Source organism: Oncorhynchus masou, chromosome 6, assembly GCF_036934945.1.
Source record: "Oncorhynchus masou masou isolate Uvic2021 chromosome 6, UVic_Omas_1.1, whole genome shotgun sequence".
Taxonomy (NCBI): Eukaryota; Metazoa; Chordata; class Actinopteri; order Salmoniformes; family Salmonidae; genus Oncorhynchus; species Oncorhynchus masou.
The window spans coordinates 55,590,524-55,610,153 of record NC_088217.1 but is presented as its reverse complement, the minus strand read 5'-3'; the positions used below and the strand labels follow the sequence as shown (position 1 = coordinate 55,610,153).

The following is a 19,630-nucleotide window of genomic DNA, read 5'->3' as shown; positions in this document are numbered from 1 at the left end:
ATTTGCATACACTTCAGGCATACATACCCCACTAGACCCGCCACTATCGGTTTCTTCACAGCACCCAAACCAAAAACAGATTTAATGCGTCACATTATATATAGTCATGTTATCGTGGAATGCTCTGACACCAGTGGTTACTCAGGCAAACAGCTAGTTTAGCTTAAAAAACAAAAATATATTGTATCACAGTGCCTCTCCTCTTTCTAAAGACCTAATTTAACTGTACTGTATATAAGAATATGTACAGTACCAGTCAAATGTTTAGACACACCTACTCATTCAAGGGTTTTTCTTTATTCTCTACATTGTAGAATAATAGTGAATATATCAAACTATGAAATAACACATATGGAATCATGTAGTAACCAAAAAGTGTTAAACAAATCAAAACCCTTGAATGAGTAGGTGTGTCCAAACTTGACTGGTTCTGTATATATGAAGTGTGTAAATATAATTTTTGTTGTCTTCCCTATATATACACACTTTTTAAAAATTGCATAATTATTTAATGTATTATTATCTTATGTTGTTCTTGTATATTACTGTTCTGTACTTTGTAATGTATTTGTACATTTTATGTGGACCATAAGAGTAGCTGCTGCATGTGCAGTAGCTAATGGGATCCTGATAAACTAAACTACTACGTGTAGAGTTTGCCCTCCAAATACCAAGGAATAAGGAAGCAAGTTCCTACGAAGTCAGATAAGTATAGAAGCTGGTTTCCCCTCAGAGTAAACCTGTTACCACAACTACATATGGTCTTATCAAAGAAGGCAAACTTTTCCGTGGTCATCTTAGTACCATTGTTTTGTTATGTATTATAAATGCATTTGTGTCTGTGTAAGCTTGGCTTAGTGGCTGGCTGAGGGCACTGCATACCATAGCACTCCCCACTGAACCAACACCAGCAAACTACTCTAATGAGGCTGAAGCAATATCTGTTTACACGTTTTTGTTTTTTATAAACTTCATATTTAACCAATTATTAACTGTCTATGAACTACCTTCAATAAAACATTTACAACCCACCTCTTAAAATGTCTTAAAGTAAAGTCTTACCAATATATATTATTAATAACTCTGAACACTCGTTGCATAAACACTCTTAGCATGGAACTCCTGGATGGCTTCCACATTCTAAGAACCAATTCTAGGAACAGAGCAGGAATAGAGTGAGGTCTGTGATGAGAGTGGTTTTCTCAAAAAGGCTTGGAATGACAGATGGGGTCGAATCTAGAATCCCTAACATGGTGCTTTACCATCCTTTATTAAGCAGAGTTCACACTGAGGCCTGGGAGGGAGGGACCACCTGGTGGCAGGAACAAATACATACATTAACTCTAACCAACTGGCTGAAAGGTTGGCATCCCAGCTTGTCTTTCTTTGCCGTCCTGCTGGGCATATGATAAGATCCATTCGCCGTATCAGGAACCACTTTAACATGATATGCTAGACATTTCTCCGGGCGATGTGAGATCTGATCATCTGAGTAGCGGGACTGCAAAAAATAAAACTAAGAAACGCAGCCACTGATTGACTGACTTCCCTGAACAACGGTCTGATTGGCCTGACTGGCCGGGCAACCAACTGACTGACTGCAGACAGGACTACAGGAACTGACTCAAGAAATAGCCAAGACAACTGGAAGGACGGACTGTGTCCCAAATGGCACCCTATTCCCTACATAGCGCACTACTTGACCATGTGTCTCTGGTCAAAAGTAGTGCACCATCTATAGTGCCATTTCAGGCACATATCTACTCTATGAATACCCCACTACTCTCCCATTATACAGTACTGCACTGCCACACTCTCTCAACAATGTCAATGCACTCTCAAAGTATGTTTCACTGCACCGCCCAAGAAGGTACAGTACTTAGGCCTGTAGAGTATACTCTGAGGCTCTGAGCAGTGTAGTCCTATGACAACATTTTAGCTCACGCCTGCCAGCACTATAAGTCTAATTTAGCCTAGTGCAGTGTCCCACAATTTACTGCAACTGCACTGTCCAGGAGACCAGTGAGACGCAGCAGCTCATCAATATTTGGCTATAATACAGAGACAGAAGTTCAGAGCTTTCAACCGCTGACACTAACTTAACATTAACCCTTACCGCTACCCTTACCACTAACCCTAAATGCAAATTAAAGTACAAATAGCTCATATATTTTCTGCTCACTTTCTGATGATCAGTGGTATAAAGTACTTAGTAATACTTTAAAGTATTTGTTACTTAAGTAGTTTTTTGGGGTAACTTTTACTTTACTACATTACTAAACAAAATAAGGTACTTTTTACACAATTTCCCCTAACACCCAAAAGTACTCATTACATTTTGCATGGCTAGCAGGAAAGGAAAATGGTCAAATTCATGCACTTATCAAGAGAACAACCCTTGTCATCCCTATTTCCTCTGATCTGGCAGACTCACTAAACACAAATTCTTCAATTGTAAATCATGTCTGAGTGTTGGAGTTTGCACTTTGCTATCCGTAAAAAAAAAAACGATGCTGTCTGGTTTGCTTAATATAAGGAATTTGAAATTATTTATACTTGTAGACTTTTACTCAAGTAGCATTTTACTGGGTGACTTCCACTTTTACTTGAGTAATTTTCTATTAAAAGGGTATCTTTACTTTTACTCAAGTAGGACAATTGGGTACTTTTTCCACCACTGCTGATGATATTGCCATTGTCACCTTTGTCCTTTCTAGCATGGCCATCTAGTGACAAAAGGATCAATTCATCACTTTCCAACTGAAAGCAAAATGATGCATCAACAGCTGCTACTGTACAAAACAACTTAACAGTGAGACACACACTTAGCATGTCCAGAAGAATAACTATTCTCACAGGACAGGAGCGGCTGTGTTATAATTACATTATAATGAAGTCTTCTTGTCAAAGGGACCTTCAGGAGACTACAGCAGGATGACTCAATCGAAACAGAGCTGAAGAGACTAGGCTACCTAATCTCGCAGTTATGACTCATCAGTGTACACACACAATGGGAAAAGATGACATCATTCCAGGCTCATCACCGGCAGGGCAGCAGATGCCAATAGAATAGAACGCTCATTACTCTGACTGGGGAGGTGGGGCTGCTTTCTGCCCGGCAACCACGTGAATTTCTATCCGTCACACTGCCTGCTGGCCTGGGTTAGAGTGCGCTACTAGAACATGCAGGGATGTAAAGGGAGCAAGGGGCTATTGGGCACAAGGTGATGTAACTAGAAACTTCCGTACAGTTTTAGTCACTTTTTGATTACATTTAGATGTTTTATTTTTTTATTTTACCTTTATTTTACGAGGCAAGTCAGTTAAGAACAAATTCTTATTTTCAATGCGGGCCTAGGAACAGTGGGGTTAACTGCCTGTTCAGGGGCAGAACGACAGATTTTGTACCTTGTCAGCATAATGATTCAGCCAAGTTCAAGCAACATCATGTGGGACCATTGGAATACCCACCCCGTATGCCTAGCCTACATTGTTATCATCATGCATAACATGTTTTTCATTTAGTAGCCTAATCATGACCATGCATGCCAAAGACGTCACATTTTGATTTGGGATAGGCACAAGAACCATACACAGTCGGGTTTCCACAACTGACAGATGATGCATTAACGTTGTTGTATATGTGCTTTTTAGTTGAGAGGCAGTAGTGAATAGGCGACTGAAGTCTTTCGTCTAGACTGTTAAATTCTTGTAAATGAAAAAGCTAGCTAATCTATTTTTGCATACAGGATGATGTTCACCAGGAAAACCATCCTGAGAGGCTCATTTTCTATTCTATCTGCACAAAAACAAAGATAATCTGATGTATGAAAGACAGTCAGACCCAAATCACTCAGAAGAGTACGTAGCACAGCAATCTGGTTACAGTAACTTCATTTTTACACTGACTGACACTTCGTAGGCAGCTATCGTAAAATGCTGAGAAGCAAATTATCCCCCGGCCTGATTTTGTGATTTGAAACATTGCAGATTGCTTCACTCTGCAATAGTTCAGAAAAAAATGGAATACAATTTTATTTGTCACATAACATCTGCTAAACATGTGTATCGCGGGTGTAGCGTCATGCTTGTGTTTCTAGCTCCAACAAGAGTGTGCAAAGCTGTCATCAAGGCAAAGGGTGGCTACTTTGAAGAATCTCAAGTTGAAAATATATTTTTTGACCTATTAACCTTTTTTGGTTACTACACGATTCCATGTGTTATTTAATAGTTGATGTCTTCACTATCATTCTGCAATGCAGAAAATAGTAAAAATAAGAAAGAAAGAAAAACACTTGAATGCATGTAAACTCAGCAAAAAAATAAACGTCCTCTCCATGTCAACTGAGTTTATTTTTCACCAAACTGAACATGTGTAAATATTTGTATTTTTATAACATGATTCAACAACAGACGTAAACTGAACAAGTTCCACAGACATGTGACTAACAGAAATGGAATAAAATGTGTCCCTGAACAAGGGGGGGGGGGGGCGCAAATCAAGAGTAACAGTCAGTATCTGGTGTGGCCACCAGCTGCATTAGATAGTGCAGGGCATCTCCTCCTCATGGACGACAACAGATTTGCCAGTTCTTCCTTTGCCGCTCTTCCACCAAGGCACCTGCAAGTTCCCAGACATTTCTGGGGGGGAATGGCCCAAGACCTCACCCTCCGATCCAACAGGTCCCAGACGTGCTCAATGGGATTGAGATCCGGGCTCTTCGCTGGCCATGGCAAAACACTGTCTTGCAGGCAATCACGGGCAGAACGAGCAGTATGGCTGGTGGCGTTGTCATGCTGGAGGGTCATGTCAGGATGAGTCTGCAGGAAGGGTACCACATGAGGGAGAAGGATGTCTTTCCTGTAACGCATAGCGTTGAGATTTCCAGCAATGACAACAAGTTCAGTCCGATGATGCTTTGACACACCACCCCAGACCATGACGGAACCTCCACATACAAATCGATCCCGCTCCAGAGTACAGGCCTTGGTGTAACGCTCATTTCTTCGACGATAAACGCAAATCCGACCATCACCCCTGGTGAAACAAAACCGTGACTCGTCAGTAAAGAGCACTTTTTGCCAGTCCTGTCTGGTCCAGCGAAGGTGGGTTTGTGCCCATAGGCGACGTTGTTGCCGGTGATGTCTGGTGAGGACCTGCCTTACAACAGGCCTACAAGCCCTCAGTCCAGCCTCTCTCAGCCTGTTGCGGACCGTCTGAGCACTGATGGAAGGATTGTGCATTCCTGGTGTAACTCGGGCAGTTGTTGTTGCCATCCTGTACCTGTCCCGCCCGCAGGTGTGCTGTTCGAATGTACCGATCCTGTGCAGGTGGTGTTACATGTGGTCTGCCACTGCGAGGACGATCAGCTGTCCGTCGTGTCTCCATGTAGCGCTGTCTTAGGCGTCTCACAATAAGGACATTGCAATTAATTTCCCTGGCCACATCTGCAGTCGTCATGCCTCCTTCAGCATGCCTAAGGCACGTTCACGCAGATGAGCAGTGACCCTGGGCATCTTTCTTTTGGTGTTTTTCCAGAATCTGTAGAAAGGCCTCTTTAGTGTCCTAAGTTTTCATAACTGTGACCTTAATTTCTTACCGTCTGTAAGCTTTTAGTGTCTTAATGACCGTTGTTTATGGTTCATTGAACAAGTATGGGGAACAGTGTTTAAACCCTTTACACTTTTTACGAATTATCTTTGAAAGACAGGGTCCTGAAAAAGGGATGTTTCTTTTTTTCCTGAGTTTATGTATGTATGCATGTACACACACTACTGTTCAAAAGTTTGGGGTCACTTAGATATGTCCTTGTTTTTGAAAGAAAAGCAATTTTTTAGTCCATAAAAAAAACATCAAATAGATCACAAATGCAGTGTAGATATTGCTAAATGTTGTAAATTACTATTGTAGCTGGAAAGAAAGATTTTTTATGGAATATCTATTTAGGCATACAGAGGCCCATTATCAGCAACCATCACTCCTGTGTTCCAATCGCACGTTGTGTTAGCTAATCCAAGTTTATCATTTCAAAAGGCTAATTGATCATTAGAAAACCCTTTTGCAATTATGTTAGCACAGCTGAAAACTGTTGTTCTGATTAAAGATGCAATAAAACTGGTCTTCTTTAGACTAGTTGAGTATCTGGAGCATCAGCATTTGTGGATTCGATTACAGGCTCAAAATGGCCAGAAACAAAGACCTTTCTTCTGAAACTTGCCAGTCTATTCTTGTTCTGAGAAATGAAGGATATTCCAAGTGAGAAATTGCCAAGAAACTGAAGATCTCGTACAACGCTGTGTACCGTGTTATTTTTTTAATTTCACTTCACCAATTTGGACTCTTTTGTGTATGTCCATTACATGAAATCCAAATAAAAATACATTTAAATTGGAGGTTGTAATGCAACAAAATAGGAAAAACGCCAAGAGGGATGAATACTTTTGCAAGGCACTGTAAGTCATGGCAAAATGTGTAGAATTGCAGGAAATTAACTTTAAAAATTCAATTTCTTTCTGCTGACAAGGGGGGGGGTCACTAAAAATGTTTTGCTACAAGGTGGGAGCCCCCAACAAAATCTTATTTACGCCCCTAAAAGTAATTTAACCTTTTAGTAATTTAACCTTTTTTTTAACTGATATGAAAATTATGTTCCTTATCTCTCCAAAACCGTACCGCAAGGGAAAGCAAAACTTCGTCAGAATATTTATACCGTCAATAGGGGCATACACGTCTATGAACGGGGTAACTCTATAGTAGCTCTAGTTTATATACTTGTAATATGGATGGTATATATTTCGTAGGACGGAGCAGAGTTCACTAAGCAGGCTATAGTTCTCGTAGATATAGTTGATTTACTGGAAAGGTACCTACCAGACGGACCCGTAGGCTCCCGAGCCGACCGGGGACAGGGTCTGGTACCGCTCCGGGACCTCCCATATCGTCTTGTTGAGCTCCTGTCGGTAGAAAGTGGGTCTCTCCTTGGGAAACATTCCCTGCAGAATGCAGACAAACAAGCCCGTCGTAACTTCGGTTTCCTCGTTTGCGTGGTACTAGTGATGCTGGTGGTGCCTAAAACTCAATACAACGATAAATATTGTTGACCCAACCAATAGACGAATTTGGTCTCGCGCATTCCGGACCGTGCAAACTTTATCCAGTGCACTACATGAGAATAGCAGAGCCTGAACACAGTGAGCTATGACTGAACAGCAGAGCCCGAAACACAGTGAGCTATGATTGATTTCTCCTCTCTGCAGATTGCGATCCTGTTCATGGGTACGTTCAGCGGATCACTTTTGTCAAGTCGACTTTCAAAATGCATTGCATTAAGTGGTTAAAAATTGCCCGATTTGCGCCTACATGCTGACAACATGAACTTCACAAAAATTATGCGATCAAAGGTCATGACGTTTTGACTGCAGTCAACTGCAAGTTTTTGCAGTTGCTCTTCACCATAGAGAATAATAGAGTCCTCGAGTGGCCAAAGGGACGCTTTGGCATTGTCAGCCCCATTTTTGTTTTATTTAACGAGGCAAGTCAGAACAAATTCGTATTTACAATAACGGCCTACATTGAGGGCTTCCACCATGCTTCTGCCATTTTAAAGTATATATACAAAAGTAAATATATACAAATATAAAGATAAGTCCTCTATCTCTATGCTCTTCACCAACTTCATCCTGAAGCCACCCCTGCATTATTAATTAACCAACGTTGCTGCCATTCATGTCGAACAGTGGATATATACAAATAACAGTGATATTTGGGTTTCTCTCTCACTAATTGACTGTACAATGTAAAAACACTTTCATAAACAATTGCAACACTGCCATGTTGAAAAACCACATTAGTGTCTGACTGCGGCTGTCACCGCTGCACCTTCCCCAACTTTACTCCTCGACATTTTTCTACTGTCGTTTACTTCAGCCACTCAAACGGGCCCCTTGACTGTGTTGAGAGGGACCGTGAACTGGGTGTAATCATTAGTCCAAACAGTTGAAAAAAAAAACATGTTTTTCTATTGAACAAACTCAGGTAGGGCCCTACCTGTTTTGTTCAGGTTACTTCCGTTTAAGAAACGTTTTGCAACAGAATCAGTTTTAATAAGCCCCTGAAGTGCTACCCCGTCCCTATTCACACATCTCGCGGGATTTGAGTTTTGCCTATAGGGAAATCCCACTGAAATATGTAGTAATTCCTAATATCCTTTGCCCTTTACTGTAGGCTACATGTTGAAATCAAAGACAGGTTTAGAAACTGTGAAATGTTGAAAAAAATATATGTATGCAAGTGACTGACCCGTTGGGCTTATTTAATATATCACAGTGGTATGATGGCCTTACTATCTTGATGTTTCCCCAATATTTTGAATTGTCATCTGAACGAGCCTGCTGCATACATTTTTACTTGCAGTAATCATAGGCCTAGCTGTTAGTTTAATTAGGTTGCAGCTAACGATTAGCATACGCATGCTATACATTTATATCAGAGACACTCATTACACCCTATTTGTTTAGCTTTATATACAGTATGTAGAAAATCCACACATTTCCTGATTGACATTTCCACCATTCACCCCCATTTCCAGGTTTCTACAGGGGCTGTATGTCCTCCTAGCCTCATACAAACTATCCTGATCTCGCTAGCTCACATTCCATTTCGCTACACGGATAGAGCAAGATCAGGATGGTTCGTACGAGGCTTGCGTCCTCCCCCAACACACCTTAATTAGGCTCACGTGCTTCCAATTAGTGACGGGAAGTTTGCTCTTTTTACTGACTCAGATCTTTTCAACTCGTTCAGTCAAAAGAACAAAACGTTCGACTCATTTCTTTAATTTGATTCAGTAATGCTCAGAGCACGCAGGACCCCCTACCGGCGAACGATGAATAAAAATTAATGAATTGAACGAATTCTACAAGCCTCTTGTTCGCCATAGGGGGCTTATTGGAGCTGTCATTTGTGAATGAGAATCATAAAAGTGTGTTTCAAACAATGTACATTTCTGATCTCTAGGCATAGCCTACAAATAAGACTATTTATTGATACGTTTCAAACAAGGTCTATGGCCACAACCGGACTAGAATGTGAATGACTCTTGGCGGAATGCAATTGCTTGACCAGGGAGATTAACACAATATTGTTTGCAAACTGCAGCCCCCCAAACGACTCGTACTAGAGTTCGAGTTGAGCTGTGTAGGCCATGTTTTGGTTCTACAAAGCTGTGTCCATCGATAATAATCAATTCATTGCATTAATTATTGCACCATGCGATCAATTATCAGTTCTAAACATGTCTTTTTCTTCTCTACGTTGCCTGGAGCATGATTTATTTTTCTGTGCTTATAGTTGGTCGGATAGACAGTGGGTCAGAGCAAGTGCTGTATCCTGAGCCACTGAGCCAGAGGAGCGCATATTAATGCTGCTGTAGAATTCATTGCAGCCACAAGGTCAAACAAACTAATGACCAAAAATAACATGTCACTCGGAAAAACGCATCAAATCGTTTGCGAACTGCACATCACTACTTCCAATCAATCAGTCTGGCAACCTCATAGACTGGAAGCATGTAGTGTTTGAACATGTTGAATGTGTAATATAGTTCATAGTCCTTACCTTCTGAAGTTCATCCCCTGTTTCACCTGGATGCATTATTGCTTAAAAATCATCCATCCATCTTTATGGGTTCTACTAAGCTAAGATATGGAAACACAGAGAAAAAAAATGTATCATAAGGAATAAGGTTTGGAAGTGTCTGTCCTATATCTAGAAGCTATAAGAAAGATGAGGAAATATTTTTGTTTTTTAACAGATATTTAACCTCCATACTTCCATTCATTTTTTAAACCGGTACCTTCATACCAGTCCTACTGGGCTTTGTGAGAGTCTCATCTTTCCATAGAGGGGTCATATTAGTTAGTAGGCCAAAACGTCCAGCACATATGTGAAAGGCCAACATAGGCTGATTAAGTGGATTGAGACGCAGCCCATGCAGAAAAACAAATATCTCTAGCTTTAAACTGACAGATTTTTATGGGTGCAACAATAGTCCGCTGAGAACTGAGATCCTAGTGTTCTTACAGACACTCCACTGTGAAGCTCCATAACCCTCCAAGATATTTTAAATATACTGTATCTCTCCTTGATACACAGTTGGCTGGGACAAAAATCACCTGACCAACTTTGATTTTGGTGTGAATTGTCCCTTTCATGTGGAGGAGACCGTAGATTAAAAATACAAACATTTAAGAAAAATACATTACTAACCCAGTTTGTCCACAGAGTTTCTAAACCATCTTTGGTTTGGCTTTGTTACTCACAATATCTGAGTTCCATTGCTCTGTCCTGATGAACCCGGATATGTCATTTGTTTTCCATCCATTAGTTGTCACTCGATTGGTCATGCTGGCTGCTGACGAACACAGGGAAGGAGGACAACATTGGACAACAACATGGACCTTTGAAAATAACTGAGACTTCAACACAGTCTTGGACAACAGCAAACTGCAAACATGACAAATGGTAAGTTTGATGTGACGTTTTATAGGTCATCTTACAGGAGATGCACTGTTTTCAAAATAAAGAAGCAGACGTTAGCGATACTGTAGCTTTAGTTAGCTAGCTCTCCCTTTGTGATTCGATTAATTATCATTGTGCCAGCTACTTTGCTAGCTAGTTACCATATGGTTCTGTAGACGTGGCTACAGACCGTACTGTAGCTAGCCAACATCAATTTGCTAACAGTTTGATTTATGAACTGAAAAGTGCATCGTCAATTTGCATTCTAATACGCCCATTTGGTAGCTAGCTATCTATGTTGTGACATGATTGGTGGGACGTTTATAAATCACCTAGCTATTATTGGCATCAACCCTGCTTGTGTAATTGATGTTGACATAGCTAGGTATCTAGCACGCTAATCATACAGGTATCAAGTGTAGCCTAGCTGTCAAACTGGTTTCACTGGCAATGGTATTTCACCATTGCTGTAGACATCAAGAAGTGATTGTGTGCTAGCTTCAACAAGAAACAATCTGTCAATCTATTGTTGTCAATAAAATATTAAAATATCCAAGGCAATGGTAGTTCATCATCGAAAATTGAACCACCATCCATATCTCCAGATGTCATCTTCAGACCAAATGATGTTTTTTTTTCTCCTCTCCTCAGTGTACTCGTTGGATGGGATTGTGGTATTTGGGATTCTGTTCATCTGTACATGTGCATACCTCAAGAAGGTGCCTCGCCTCAACAGCTGGCTACTCTCAGAAAAGAAAGGTGTGTGGGGGGTGTTCTATAAAGGTAAGCCATCAATCAATCAAGTATTAATTTCCATCTATGTAATAGAAGAATGGGATATAAATACTGGGTTTGTGTTTCTAACTACAGCCAAAAAGCTATGCTACAGTTTCATCGTAGTCTGAAGCAGAGAGGTACTGTTTTTTTTCTCCTTCATTCCCTCATTCTATTTCCTCCCCTATCTGTCCATCCCTCCCCTCTCTGTATCTCTCTCCCCTCTGTATCCCTCCCCTCTCTGTATCCCTCAATCTCTTTCTGTCTTGCACCCCCATTCTCTGTCTCCCTTCTGTCTTCCTTGGTCTCTTTTGCTCTCTCTCTCTCTCTCTCTCTCTCTCCTCCCTCTCTCTTTCGTCTCTCAGCTGCAGTGATTGGGACTAGACTCCACCATGCTGTGGCGATAACCTGTCTGACGATGGCATTGTACCTGGTCTCCTTAAAGTGACAGTGTCAGGCTGGGATGGACCAGACTGGACTAGGATGGACTGGAGTGGACCGGACATGGCCAGGCTTGGCTGGGCTGGATTGGCCTGTGCTGGTTTGCCACCCATGGACACTGTTTGGACAATGTGTGCCCAACACTCCCAATTTATTCACCCAGGACCTGTAAAGGATAAGGATAAGCCAATAGTGCCCCACATTAGGTAAATAAGATCCCTGTAGCTCACTGCACTCTTCTAAACCTGACATCATCAATCCCTGCATGACACAACTGTCATCCAGTTTACCCTGAGTTTCCTGTACAGATCTTATAGAACAGTGTTTCTATTCTTGAGGTGCACATTCTTTGTTCTTGATTCTACTGTTCAATTGCTCAACCAGTCACCAAGCCATTGATTAGTTGAATCGGGTGTGTTAGCTCTGGGCTGAAACAAAAACGTGGTCCACCTGGAATGGATTAGGGATCACAGTGATGGAGATGTCAGCATGCTAAGTAGTGTCAGCATGCTGATGTACTCAGCACGCTCATGTGTTGAGTAGTATCTTTATTTAATACTGTTGTTAGCAGAAATAATAGGTTTTTTATTATTTTTATTATCATCTAATTACCATTCTCAACGGTTTATTCTGGGGAAAGGACTGGTATACAGGAATAGCCTAAAATAATGTGGAAAATATTAATTCCTGTTTAAAGTCAGACTTCGGTTGTATATATTTAGGGGGGAAAGTCAGTATAATAGATTTGAAAAAGCTGTTTTCTGTAGAGCACCATAGAGAAGAGCATCACATGCATTGTTGTTAAGTCTAAATATCTCTTTGTTTATTCAAAGGTATTTTTTAACGTTAAAGTGGTTGTACGTTGTCATGATTATCGTCACTATCATTTTTCAACAACCAGGAATAACCTTGGGCCATAGTTAAAAGCTATAAGGTCACATGTTCAGGTAAACTCTTGGTTCCTTGCCAAATTTTCACAAACAAAACTAATATAGGAGAAATGTCTTGGTGTCTAGCTTAACCTCTTATTTTCTTTCAACCTCTGTTCTTCTTTTTTTGCTCTGTAATTTATGTATGATTTCCCTGTTTGGAAAAACCACTACAGATTTCTGCACCAGTGCTTTGTGACTGGCCCGCTGTATGTTGTGTGACAATAGCACTCGTCATCTTTGGGGAAAATAAATTTGAAAAAATTACTTAAAATAACTTAACAGTGCAGCATGTTACATTTTAGTGAAAGATGCAATGAGAACCTCTGTCAATGAAAGTGTGCAACTCATGACCACAGCTCAATAACATGTACATTGTGGCGTTGTCTTAATCTACAGTAAGTAGTAGACATGTATGTATATATATATATGTTATATATATGTTTTTTAAACCTTTATTTAACTAAGCAAGTCAGTTAAGAACAAATTATTATTTACAATGATGGTCTACACCGGCCAAACCCGGACGACGCTGGGCCAATTGTGCGCCGCCCTATGGGACTCCCAATCACGGCTGTTTGTGATACAGCCTGGATTCAAACTAGGGTGACGCCTCTAGTACTCAGATGCAGTGCCTTAGACCGCTGCGTCACTCGGGAGCCCATTGTTGGAGAGATAGCAACCATTAAAGCACTCTTGTATGATAATGGTGGGTTAAATTGTGGATGAGGGTAGAATAGACTGACAATATCCCTTTTCATTGCTTTCACCATTATGTTTTGTATACTTTAGAAATTATTATGTTAACTGGTGTTGATGATCCATTGACTGGGATTTTTTTTTAAAAGGTGCAATGAAAGATCTCCTTTGTTTCTTTCTGATTGTTTTACAGAATTATGTTCACACTCCTCAAACGAAACAAACCTAGGGCTTGATTCAATCCGTATCGCCGAATTGCGTTTACCGTGAATGCAGTCTCCGCAAACGCGGGAATATTACCTTATGTAGGCCAGGGTTTCTCCAAGAATCTCAATATCCATATTTGGTTAACTCGCTTGAAATAGATGTTAACTGCTGTCTGCGTTCTCAGGTGGATAATTCCCCATCTGCTCTCACCCCACATTCCCCCCCCCCCCCCTACTGCTCTCTCTTGAGCTGAGCAGCTGTGACACCAGTTTCTCCTGCCGGAGGGAGAGTGGGAGGAAGCGACAATTAGACAGGGAATCAGATTTGACCTGCATAGAGCTGTAAGATGCACCTGTTTAACATAACACCACATTCACATACACCGCTGCTGATTCAACTCCGAGTGATGGGATAGCTTGACCTGGAAACAAGACCAAGATTTTACTTTGGCGTGCATGTCTGAGTGTGTGCGAGAGCTTCTCCCTCAATCAAGATTCATCCCGAGAGAGCACAAGCTTCCCTCTTTCTTCAGAGCAGCAGTTCAGCTGTTATGTGACTATCCCTGCACACAGGTAAGGCAGGTTTTTTTTTGTGAAGTGGGGGTTTATCATGATACAGTGAGTGTGTTTCAAGGAGAGTTATAAAGTTGACTTCACTATAAGATAAATGTTTTGACATCACTGCGAGAGATATTGTGATTTCCCTACTGTTGTGTGAATTTCTATATATTGCTTATCTTCCACTCTCAACAGGTGTTTACAGGAAATGGATATCAGAAGCCACAGGAGAGGTGAGTTCTTTTATTGTGCATTTTGTTGGCAATAACATTTCATCTTGCCAAAAAGCATGAATAGTAATGGAAAACAATAATTTATTACCTTAAAGATGACTCGTACAATACCTCAATGAAGTGTCCTATTCCTTTCCCCAGCAATTACTACATAATAACCATTTACTTTGTAATCTTCAGTAAATACTAAGGCAATTATGGTTAACAAAAAATAGGGCTGTCAGAGTTAACCAGTCAACTTGAGTTAACCTTTTATGTAAATTTAGTGCAACATATTTTTTTGCTGTGAATAATCGTATTGTCTGAAAGCATTTTAAATACACTAAACATTATTTAGAGCTAAAAACAGTTGATGTTGAGGTTAAATAAAGTGTGCTTTATCAATGTACCTGATTTTGGACCAAATCAAGACAAATGATTGTAATGATTTTCAATCTTAAATTACAGCTTACTTTTAAGCAAATTCTGAATTTGCAATAAATCGGGATTAATAACAGCAAATCCTGCGATTAATCCGATTGCATTTATCGTTTGACAGCCCTATAAAAATTGTAACAATCTCCTCTTCCTCTGTCAGGGAGCTACATCTGTCGAAAAGGCCCATTTAATTGTCTCTGTCTGTCAAGGGCCACGATGACATTATCCATGACCTCATCCATCCTGGAATCTGACCAATCCCATCCTGGAATCTCCCCTATACCGTGACCACCAGTGCGAGCTGATGCTCAGTCACAGATGGTGGAAACAGTTAACAGTCAACACGACCAGGTTATAATGGGAGACCAGATTTAACTGTCATATTAGGCCCGCTGAGACAATGTTGTTATATAGCTTACAGTAGTAGAATAATACTATTTATTCCTAAATTAAAGATATACAGTACCAATAAGTATAGGTGTATACATATTGATATGAGTACCATCTCAGTTCTGGAAAACTGTGCCAAAACAGCTCTATGTCTGCTGGCTTTTGTCTTAGTAACAAAGGTAGATGGCATTTTATTCCAACAAATAACTGCTTAATTAATAAAGATTTTATTACAAAAATACACTTTTCAAAAGCATTTCAATGAAATGCTCAATAGGTCAAAATGTTTTAAACAAACGATGAGGAGAAGACAGTCATACAATTTCTTTCAACATCTTTAATGGAAGCAGTTATTTTTTCGTTTGTTGAAAAGTAACCAAATGCCAGCTGGAAAATTGCCAATACAGAAGCTCAGCTGAAAACACACACAGCTCTGTTGGGCATCACTGGGCTTTGCAAATACGTCTACCAAACACAGACAGCAGGTGGGTTAAATCTCCCAGCAGAACAGAACAGGCTCTCAATGATCAGGGGGAGAGGAGAGAGGCCAACATTATACATTTTTAACCTCAATTACAACTCTAAACACCATCAAGCTCTGAATGTATAATTCTGGGCCATTGTTCCTCATCAATAGGTAATAAGCACCATATTCATATCAAGATAATCACTTTCATCACATTCACCAATAGGTCCACTTTCACTCAAAGACAGACCCAGGAATTTGTAAATATAGACAAGAATGAGGTGGATGAAATTATACCTTGAAGACAGAACGAAGTGTGTCATTCAGTTAGCAATGAGCTGTCGCCCACACTATGATGTGGGCGTGCCCCAAGGTTCGATACCGGGGCTCCTCCTATTCAGCCTGTACATTAATGATCTGCCTTATGTCTGTACTTGGTCTGAAGTTCAAATGTATGCAGATGATATAGTGATATGTGCCTGCAAAGAGCAAACAACAAGCTGCACAAGAACTCACTACTGTAATGGTCCAGGTTACAAAGTGGCTCAGTGACTCATGTTTGCATCTCAATGTGAAGAAAAAAAAACAGTCTGCATGTTCTTCACAGAGGGCAACTGATGCTACTGAACTAGGTGTTTATGTGTCAGGGGAGAAGCTCCAAGTGGTGTCCGATTTTAAGTACATTGGCATCATACTTGATTCCAAACTCTTTTAAAAAGCAGGTGAAAAAGGTAACTCAACCTAGCTATTTTCCGATTCATACCAAATTGTGACTACTGAGGTAGCAAAACTGTACTATGATACTCTCCCACTTAACATACTGCTTGACTAGTTGGGCCCAAGCTTGCTGTACAACATTAAAACCCATTGTCTATCTACAAACAGCCTCTCAAAGTGCTTCATAGGAAGCCCAATAGCCATCATCACTGTCACATCCTCAGAAAGCATGAGCTCCTGAGTTGAAAAAAATCTTGTGCAAGATCCTAAATGGCCTGGCTCCCCCTCCACTCAGGACTTTTGTTAATTCAGAAAACCCAAACCCATGGCAGTTGAAGGAAAAACACCTTTCGTCAATCTGCTTTTTCTGTGAGAGCTTCCCATGTCTGGAATACACTGCCATCAGACACACACAACTGCACCTATCACAACTTCACAAAAAACACGAAGACATTGCTCAAGGCCAATTACACTTGTGAACATAATCACATGGCTGCTTTCCATGTTATTTGTAGCTTTTGTGGTGTGAAAACACTTTGTTGCTATTATGTATTTTGTTGCTTTTTGTGCTATTGCTCTGTCTGCATTCTACGTGTTGCTTGTCCTATGTTGCTCTGCGTGTGTTTACTGCTCAATGATTGTCTGTATTGTTATTGTTTTGAATAACCTGCCCAGGGACTGCGGTGGAAAATTAGCTAAAAATGGCTAAAATCGTCACTTTCACTGAAACGTTGATTATGGATATGTAAAAATAAACAAACTTGGGTCTCTTTATTGTCCTACCAGTAAGCTGAATACCAGTTCCTTTAAGTACACTCACTCCCAACATGCTGTTAATAATAAATACATCTACTCCTGTCCTATTCTGTGGTACCAGTTTGCTTCAGTCTGTGAGGGCTCCAGAATAAATAAACAAGTAAACATATACAATTATTTTCATAGGCGGGCTGCCATAACAGACACCTTCTATGGATGTCAACAAATGTTTCAGTTGAGGAGGGGCAACAGAACAAGAGGGGAGGTGGGGGACGACGGCAGAGCAAGGCTGAGGGAGAACACCATACTGCCTGGGGAAACATTGGTGAGGATGGACAGGGTCAGGGGTTATCAGGGTACTCCATCCTTCCTTTGGCAGCACTGGGATGGCGGGACGCTCCAGTCGTATACATAACTCAGTCTGAGTTTAACCTCTTCTTTACACAACCTCCCATCTCTCTGCAGTGTCTGCTGTTTCTCTAACATATCCTCCAGGCTCTGCTTGTGGGTCACCAGGTACTTATTACTACAGCCCCTTGACTTGAACTCCGTGTTGAAGCGTGGGTCGTGCGTCCGTTTGACGTCCACGGGGGCCAGCCAAGCCCCGAGCGACACGTCATCGCTCTGCCACACCTTGAGGAAGGCAGCGTTGATGCGCACGTAGTGGATTAGGTCGCAGGAGAGCAGATAGCCTCCACCCAGGGCGTAGGGTAAGTAGTAGTCACACAGCTCCCAAGCAGACTCCCTCCACTTCTCTGCAGTTTTGACACGACCGCAGCCTGAGAAGAACCCCCAGTACAGCCGGCTGGGTTCTTTAGTCTTCAGCTCCTCCTTTAGATGAGAAGAGATGATGTTATTGTGTGTTTGCACAGAAATGTGTTTCTATCCATATCACACAATATAGAAACGTTTTAAAAAGGCAACACTGTAAAGAAAATCACATAACATACAACACCCCAGGGCTGCGTACCAACAGCAGGGACGCATCCCATATCAAAATACACACCTTCAGCAGGTCCAGGCGAGCAAAGGTGTCGTCATCTGCTTTTAAAACAAACTTAAAGTCTACATTGTGATCCAGCCAGGAGTACATGTGCAGCAGCTTCAGGGTCAGGTTCTCATACGAGTCCCGCAGCTCGGGGAGTAAGAGCAGGTCTTTGTGTCGGCCCTGCTCTGTGTTGAGGTTCTGCATATCCTCGGCCGGTAGACCCTCTGTTCCCACCACAAACATAGCTAGAACCTCCGGGTCCTTCTTAGTCAGCCATGTGCTGCGGATAATGCTCCGCCGCTCTGTGTACTTGGGTCCTGTGGTGATGAGGACCACAAGGAAGGCTGAGAGGTCTTTGGGGCGTGGGGGGGGCTTGGGGTGCTCTGCTCTGGGCCGGGAGTGGGCAGCGTGGGGTGCTAGGCCTGGAGGGTCAACCTGGCCCTGTTTCAGGGTCTCTGAGGTACACTTGGCGAGGAAGAGGACGACTACAGCAAATAGGCAGACTCCTGCAATTGCCAGAGCCGTCTTGTGACGACACAGGAGGCGAACCAGTTTCATGGTGGGGAGACTGAGAAGGGGAGAGAGAGATCTGTAAACAACATGTCTGTGAACAACAGCAGTCAATGAATGTCTCCCAGAGAAAGTAGCTAAAGAAGTAGACATTCTAGAGTTGATCAACTGTATTTAACAGCTAGCTATTAAGTTGTGCTAACCAGACCACCAAGAGTTTGCAACCTGGCTAACATTACCTGACCAATCTAATACCAAGCGCCCGAGAGAAAGCATTCTTATTCAATCAAAATCAAAACAACGAAACAAAACACAGGAGGGAATATGGGCTACAGTACCTGACAGTGTCACACAACGCTAGGTGTCGAATGCATTGATGACAGTTACCTGGGCATTGCTTCTGTCTGTAGCTAACACAAATGCGAAACGTTAGCAGACTGACTAGCTCAACAGCTATCAAAGAACAATGATTTACTGCTCACAATTCGCTTGCTAACAAACAACGCGATCCATTTGGTTCAGTATACTCCCTGAGCTCTTTGATCGGTGGAAATGAATAAAATCGTTAACTGAAACAAACGAGCAAATCATTGTGTGTAGCCTTTACGTTCATTTCGCCCCTGTTCACACGCAGTCAAATTATCATTTTTTTTTATATCAAATTACAATACAATAGCAAATAAACATAGGATATCACTACAAATATCCTTTCTTCTTATGAAATAATAAAAATTAAAAAAATATATAAAAATCACTAGACATGATTTGCCAGCATGGCTAATTCTAGGATTAGAAGCAAATATAGGGCCAAAGCCAGTAGGGGGGTCCGGGGGCATCCTCCCAAGGGGGAAAAAAGAGCAGAATTTCAACAGAAATGAACATTTTCCAGTCAACATGGTGGGTTCGGGCCTATTCTATTTGAGAGTCGGGGAACTCGACATCGACTCGTACACAGGGGGCTTCATACTCTTCCCGAGTCCAGCAGAATCATATTACTCTCGGGTTCCGGGCTAATGGTACTCGAGTC

General features: G+C 41.4%; 3 protein-coding genes across 4 annotated transcripts in view; 1 reads left to right on the top strand and 2 right to left on the bottom strand.

The window, feature by feature from the left end:
* Positions 1 to 7,485, bottom strand: part of LOC135542316 (mitogen-activated protein kinase 14A-like) — a 49,061-nt gene extending 41,576 nt beyond the window's left edge. The window contains exon 1 of the mRNA XM_064969197.1: positions 6,872 to 7,485. Coding sequence (XP_064825269.1) covers positions 6,872 to 6,990 — 119 coding nt within the window. The 5' untranslated portion in view covers positions 6,991 to 7,485. The remainder of the gene's footprint in view (positions 1 to 6,871) is intronic.
* Positions 7,486 to 10,383: 2,898 nt separating this feature from the next.
* On the top strand, positions 10,384 to 13,526 carry LOC135542315 (protein kish-B). The gene is made up of 3 exons (XM_064969196.1): positions 10,384 to 10,522; positions 11,171 to 11,302; positions 11,659 to 13,526. Exons 1-3 carry the CDS (start codon positions 10,513 to 10,515, stop codon positions 11,739 to 11,741), a joined length of 225 nt encoding a protein of 74 aa, XP_064825268.1. The 5' UTR covers positions 10,384 to 10,512; the 3' UTR covers positions 11,742 to 13,526.
* An 833-nt stretch (positions 13,527 to 14,359) lies between these two features.
* On the bottom strand, positions 14,360 to 19,304 carry LOC135542314 (beta-1,3-galactosyltransferase 6-like). 2 transcript variants are annotated; one of them, XM_064969194.1, is made up of 3 exons: positions 18,942 to 19,304; positions 18,112 to 18,661; positions 14,360 to 17,936 (listed from the first exon to the last, which is right to left on the bottom strand). In XM_064969194.1, exons 2-3 carry the CDS (start codon positions 18,649 to 18,651, stop codon positions 17,457 to 17,459), a joined length of 1,020 nt encoding a protein of 339 aa, XP_064825266.1. In that variant the 5' UTR covers positions 18,652 to 18,661; positions 18,942 to 19,304; the 3' UTR covers positions 14,360 to 17,456. The 2 variants fall into 2 exon arrangements, with proteins under 2 accessions (XP_064825266.1, XP_064825265.1); XM_064969193.1 differs by having other exon boundaries at positions 18,991 to 19,304.
* Positions 19,305 to 19,630: the final 326 nt, after the last annotated feature.